General features: G+C 53.9%; 1 protein-coding gene across 1 annotated transcript; it reads left to right on the top strand.

The window, feature by feature from the left end:
• The first annotated feature begins 4,572 nt into the window (after positions 1 to 4,572).
• Positions 4,573 to 6,085, top strand: LOC129404421 (uncharacterized). The gene is made up of 2 exons (XM_055136962.1): positions 4,573 to 4,693; positions 4,942 to 6,085. Exons 1-2 carry the CDS (start codon positions 4,674 to 4,676, stop codon positions 5,945 to 5,947), a joined length of 1,026 nt encoding a protein of 341 aa, XP_054992937.1. The 5' UTR covers positions 4,573 to 4,673; the 3' UTR covers positions 5,948 to 6,085.
• Positions 6,086 to 6,609: the final 524 nt, after the last annotated feature.

Here is a 6,609-nt window from a genome sequence, read left to right as displayed (position 1 = left end):
TTTATTTATTTTTAATTAGAGAATCACTGTGAGGGTACAGTTACAGATTTATACACTTTTGTGCTTATACTTCCCTCATACAAAGTTCGGGAACCCATCCCTTCACCAGTGCCCATTCTCCACCACCCGTAAACCCAGCGTCCCTCCCACCCTCCCCAATCCCATCTCCCCCCCACCCCACCCTGCCACTGTGGCAAGGCATTCCCTTCTGTTTTCTCTCTCTAATTAGCTGTTGTGGTTTGCAATAAAGGTGTTGAGTGGCCGCTGTGCTCAGTCTCTAGCCCTCATTCAGCCCGCAACTCCCTTCCCCCACATGGCCTTCGACTACAAGCGTAGTTGGTGATCGCTTCTCTGAGTTGACCTTTCCCCGGAACGTGATGGCCCAGTTATTTTTGATAAGTGCTTCTCAGAGCCAGAGTGGGTGTGACTGCTCTGTTCAGACGAAGGAACATCACCTGGCCCGCATCCCCAGTGACAAGACAGAGGATGATGGCCACTTGCAGAGAAGGAACCACGTGACCTCCCTCGCATTGTCTCCCTTACTTTTCAGCCTTAAGCTATACAAGGCCTTTTCCCTTCCATCCAGTGAGGAAGGGGATGGAGCGCGATGGGAAGCATGCAAAGGCGAGAGAGTGGACTGTCACCCAGGCCTGACACGTGCCTGCACCCCGGAGACTGGCTGTCTTGGAGAAAGCCTCTGACCCAGTTCACAGCTCTGACTTCTCTACTGTCTAGGGGGCCTGGCCCCCCATATGCTCATGATGACTGAGCCATCGGGGCCAGGCACCCGACGGAGGTCCCACAAGGCCCCAGAAAGTGACTGGAGGGACTGTTCTTCCTGCCAGGCAGGTGGGGCGCAGGCAAGGGGCAGGGCCTCTACCCTTGAAGGTGAGCCGGTGTGTGCGGTGCTGAGGGTGGACCCTCGGCCTTACGGATCTAAGACAAGAGTGTCCTTTAAAGCTCCGTGAGTCTGATTTGAAAAATAATGAAAAAGTGACTCGTTTGCAGTGACTATGGAAGTTTCATGTTTAAATTTTTACAACTTGAAATATTGGTTAAAGGGAACAGTTAATTATTCATTTTCCTCAAGGCATACTGTCGTGTTTGTTACTGTCCAGGAAGAGTGGAGTAACCAAGAGAAGCTGGTCTGGTTCTCGATATGTTACAGACCTCTATGAAAATTCGAAAATTGTGAGTGTAGAAGAGAAAGGGTTTAATAAAGAATCTTGTGTGTCCTTTTGCTCTTTCACTGGCTTATGTAGCAGTGGTTGGGGGACCTTGAGATGCCAAGGAATGAGCCCAGGTCTCTGGATGAAACGCCAGTCCTTCGTTTCATCAGAGAGCTCTCTCTCTCTCTCTCTCTCTCTCTCTCTCTCTCTCTCTCTCTCTCTCTCTCTCTCTCTCTCTCTCTCTCTCTCTCTCTCTCCTCCCCCCAGTACATCTTTCTTTATTCTCCAATGTTTAATGAGCTGCATATGCACTTCATAAGACCTGCATGTTTTTCTTTTGTTTATTTGGGGGCCACACCTGGCTGTGCTCAGAGCTTCCTCCTGGCTCTGCTCTCAGGAATCACTCCTGGTGATACTTGAGGGATCATGTGGGAAGCCTGAGATCTAACCCAGGTTGGCTGTGTGGAAGGCAAGCACGCTACTACCTCTCCAAACCTGAGATGCAGTTTTGAATGACCAAGGTGCCATCAAACGTAATTTACTTGATATGAATTTGATTATGTTTGTTCACTAGGGTTGTAAATGTTCATATGAAGTTTTGTATCTTCAATGACCGGTATTTGACAGTGTTATATTCCAAGTTGCTTTGCTCTTGTCTTGGCATTTCCAGTTGTTTTATAAACGATAGTACAAATACATGATTGTTAAAAATATAACCTACTTCTCTCAGGGGTATGCGCGTTCCCCTGGAGATCTCTCCGGCCCGCGGAGAGACATCAGTGGAAAGCGCTCCTAATTGGGTGGGTTCTGTGAGCGGTTCCGACCTGAAATAAAACTAGTGAGGATAATAAATAGGGGGCCCAAGACGACACATGCCGATCAAGGGCAACTTTATTAACTGCCACGCTGGCTTTATACTTTTCTTAGCAGGGGGTTGGTACATAAGTTGTCAATCATCAGGGAAGTGTCTTCTCAGACCAAATAAGGAAAGGTTCGGGGTGTATTAGGTGGGCTTACAACATTCTTCAAGAGTAGATTGAGAAATAGTGGGGAGAGGAAGGCAAGGGTTTATCTGGCAGGAGCATCTGGAAGGAGGAAGGCACAAGGTAGAGGAAGGTATTCTACTTTAGGGCTTTATGGGGTCTCTCAGTTAACTGCCCTGGGCTACTTTTACCTCTTGAGTTTGGCTATTTCCTTTGTCACAAGGGCACCTTTGCCTCAGGTCATGCAAAGATGGTAATGGAATTTTCCAGTTTGTCCAGGGTAAAGGTTTCGGGGTCCTCTTTTGTTCAGGGTCCTGAGCAGTCCCCAACAGGGGTAGGCCTTCGTACAGGGTGCCAGGGATTGAACCCTGGTCAGGCACGTGCAAGTAAATGGCCTACCTGCTGTCCTATCACTCCAACCCTTCTCGTTTGAACTTGTGAATGCTGAAAAAAGACTTGGCCATTTCAATGGACTCGGCACCAATGATTAAGACAGATGAAACCAAAACTAAAATGGAGGCTGGAGCGATAGCACAGTGGGCGGGGCGTTTGCCTTGCATGCGGCCGACCGGGGTTCAATTCCCAGCACCCCACATGGTCCTCTGAGCACAACTAAAAGTGATTCCTGAGTGCAGAGCCAGTAGTAACCCCTGTGCACCGCCAGGTGTGACCCCCACCCACCAAAAAAAAAAAAAACTAAAATGGACTCTTCCCACTCACACAATCAAGTCTTATAGAAGAACATTAAATCAGGTGTGGGTTCGTGTTGCCAAGAAGCATATTCTAGGAAAGAAGGTGTGAAGACAGGCACATCTCTGCCAAGTCTGCCCAAATTCCAGGCAGTGTATCAACAAAAAATGAGTTGGTGAGAACCAAGTCAAGGCTTCAGAGAGTCAAGAGAACTAGGGGGAGAGCCGAGTTCTGGACAGAGGCAGCAGGACCCTACTTAGGGATAGAGACCATGACAGGAGGAAAGGGGGGTTGGAAAACAAGATGGCCGTCAGAGCAGAGGAACCTAAGCCAAGGGCCCAGAGAGGGGAGAATCAGTTGGGTGACACGGTGGGGGAGGGGCAGTGGGCACCAGGCCCCGTGGAACCCTGTGAGGTTCTCCCATCCTTTGTGATGCAGGCGAGGCTATATAAGGCAGAGCCGCTCGCTCAAACCTCAGTTGCCTGAGGCAGCTCGCCGGCACGATGAGAGTCCTTATATGGATGCTGATCGTTTTGTTCGGTTTGCAAATTGAGAAAATGTTGAGCCTAGTCTCAGAATTTCTCGGTACTAACTGCCCTACCCTTTACCTTGAAGTGCTTGGTGTGGGTCTATTTTTGTTTTGCTATGTAGTGAAAACATCCTATTGCACCTTCTGCAAAAAGAAATCAGAAAATAAGGTAGGAGCCGATACCAGCACTTGAGCGAGTTAGGGCGGTGGTTGTGTCGCCTGGTTCTGCTCGCACACCACAGAGTGGGCTTGCTCGCTTCAGAAGAACGCCTTAGTCTGAGGAGAAGGCAGCACCTCACTCTCCTCGGAAGGCAGACTGTGGGGCGGGGATTCGGGCAAGACAGGGCTCCCCTGTATTTCACAGGCTAGTGGGAGGGGTGGCAGGTTCCCAACTCAGAACCCCCAACTCCCCCATGACCCAGAGTCGGCTTCCCTTTCTGGAGACTTCAAGTTCTCCAGAGAGAAGAAATCTCCCAGAGAGACCTCCGGGGTTGGGAGGCGGCATCAAGCCTTCCTCCGTGTCAGCTGTGAGGAGAGCAGAGCAGGGATCGGGGCCCTGGACCAGAACTCGTGTCCTGAGTCAGGGAGACCGGACACACAGGGCCTGCCCTGCCAGGCAGCTCCTGGACAGGGGCCATCGTTGTTCATAGAAGGAAACCAAAAAAGCAGAACCAAAGCAAAGCGTTTGGTCACATCTATTGATGACTATGAGGCACAAACCCACCTGTTTGTGGCAGGACTTCTTTGGTTTGGGGTCACAGTGTCTGAGTTTGAGAGAGGGAAAAACTGGCCCCAATGCTCATTGATTTTTGTCTTCTCGGTGCCAGAAAAAAGAGAGAAAAAGGAAAAGGAATTCGTCCCTCAGGGGTGAGTTACTGCCTTTCCTACCTGCGCCCTCCCGGGGTGACCCCCCACCTCACCCTCACCCCATTCCCACAGTCCCAGGGCCCTGGTCTCTGAGGGTGGCCGTTGCTTCCACAGACCTTCCCTGAAAGCAGGACCCTCAGAGGAGCTGCTGAGGGGAAGGTGGGCACAAGCCCTTGTCAGACCCTGCTGTGCCCACCCTGGGCACTGAGGCAGGGAGGGATGAGGCCATGGGTGCCCCTCTTGGTTGCCGTGGGAGACGAGAGAAGACTCTGCTCTGAGTTGGTCAGAATACGGGCTGTTGGCGGGGATCAGATCCCCCTGGATCTCCCGCAGCTCTCCCAGGGAACAGGCGTGGCTTTCGCGAACAGACGCCACTTTCTTGGATTCCTAGGTGCCAGGTGCGACCTCACCACGGCAAAACTGAAGAAGCGGCGGATGAGCCTGAATCTGGACAGGTGACTGTCTCTGCGTCTCTTTCCGCCCCCTTCTAAGGAGGAGTGCGGCTGGCCTGGTGGGGGTCGGGGGAGGCACAGGGACAGGGATGGGGGGTCAGGCCTTGGGGCGAGGCTGGGGGCAGATTGGGAAGTCAGGGCTGGAGACAGTGGGAAAGGGGACAGGCTTCTGGGGCCCTCACTCCCCAGCCCTCCCCACCCCGTAGTCCCTGTCTGCTCCTCTCCATCTCTGTCCTTCCTGTTTTCTGCAGAACCCGGACCCAGGACGAGGATAACCTTACATCCAATGACAACCGGTGCAAGGCCTTAAAGAGCCAAACACAAGCCACGTTTCAGCAGGGCCCAGCAGCCCCGGACCATGCAGTGTCCAGTGGGTCGTTTTTGGCCCTGAAACGTGATTCTTTTTCCTTACCTCTGCCTGTTCCCTCTACAGCCTCCCCCCAAGATCCCGTTCCCATTCCTCTGGCCCAGCCTCGCCCGCCAGCCCGCCGCTTCCTCTCCACACTCACCCCCGTGTGGGGCCTGGTCTATGGTTCTCTACTTGGTGTGTCCGTCTCGCCAGTGCCTGTTGTAACAACTTTCGGCCCCTCGGCTTTCCACCTGCTCCGCGGCACTTTCCTCCGCCCTCTCACCTCCACCATCCTAAGAGTGTACACAAGGAGCAACTTCCTGGGGCCAGACCCTCCAGGGCCATCCGGACAACTAGCCCTCCCTCCCTCTGAGCCTCCCGTCCACTCCCCAGATCTCTGTCCTCTCGGGGGCACACACCACTCCGGTCCTCCACCACCAATGAAATTTAAGGTGTGCCCCCCGAAACCCCCCAGGAGTCGAGGCGGGATCCGGTGCAACACCACCCTAAACCAGCAGCACCCTGGGGAGGAGGAAATACGGAGAGACCAAGACAGACCCACACCCCTGGCCTCTGGTTCTGCCCAGTCCGGTGATGAGACGTCACTGACCACGGTCCCCGGCACGAATACAAACACCACCCCGTCTCTCTCTGTTCCCCGCTATACAGCCGTGAGGGATCTAAGCAGGGAGGATCTCCCAGAGCCTCAGACCCGGTGTAACAGCTGTGGCCCACAAATGGCACCACCGGTAAACCGTTCCCACCGGGGGAATCGCTTTTTAAAGTTCTGGCGCAGGATCAGGAGGTCCCGGGCCCCAGCCACGAGGGGACAGGCACCCCGTGCACGGCTTCTCAATAGAGCACTGAGGTGCTGCCTGCCCTGCATGTATGGCAGGATGAATCCCTAGAGGACTAAAACTCCCTCTACATGGGGGCTCTCCCACCCCTGCCCCCACAGGGACTTATGCCCAACCTTAAGAAGGCCTGTTGGGCACCACTGTCCCCATACAGGCACAGGTAACGGGCTGACACCACCCTGATCCCAACTTTCCCCCATTAAATAACCTTAAATCCTGAGGAGTGTTCTGTCTGCTGTGTTGGGGGTTGGGGTCGGAGCTACTGGGGGGCGGGTGTCAGGGAAAGGAAGGAGTTTGCTCAGCTCTCAGAAAGCCCTTCCCGGAGCTCATGGGCATCAGGAAGCATCACGAGCCGCCTGTCCTAGCTGCTCCCCTGGGAGGAGCCACTGGACATCTTCCTCGAAAAGCCCAACAGCCCAACCCCCCTCTTGGACACTTTCTCACCACTAGAGGTGCAGGGTGGGGGCCCCGATACTTCTCAGCAGAATAGTTGTGAAGGAAGAGTGGCCTCCTCGATCGTTAGAGGCCAGTGATCGGAGGATGACACTGGGTGTGAAGCCGAAACGGGGGCATGCGGAGGGGGAACAGCAGCCCAGGCCATGGGACCTTGACCTGGTTGGAGAAGGGACCCTGACCTGGTTGGGTGGGACCCTGAATTGGGTGGGGAGGGGGCCTTTGTGCCCGGGTGAGGGAACAACCCTGACTGGGGGTCT

The sequence above is a fragment of the Sorex araneus genome, chromosome 4 (genome assembly GCF_027595985.1).
Source record: "Sorex araneus isolate mSorAra2 chromosome 4, mSorAra2.pri, whole genome shotgun sequence".
NCBI lineage: Eukaryota > Metazoa > Chordata > Mammalia > Eulipotyphla > Soricidae > Sorex > Sorex araneus.
This window is presented reverse-complemented; position numbering and strand designations above follow the sequence as displayed.

Excerpts from the sequence above, each read along its gene's own strand:
- LOC129404421 (XM_055136962.1), top strand. The coding sequence starts at position 4,674 with ATGAGCCTGAATCTGGACAG. Across the intron at positions 4,694-4,941 it reads ATGAGCCTGAATCTGGACAG|AACCCGGACCCAGGACGAGG; the intron begins GTGACTGTCTCT and ends TGTTTTCTGCAG.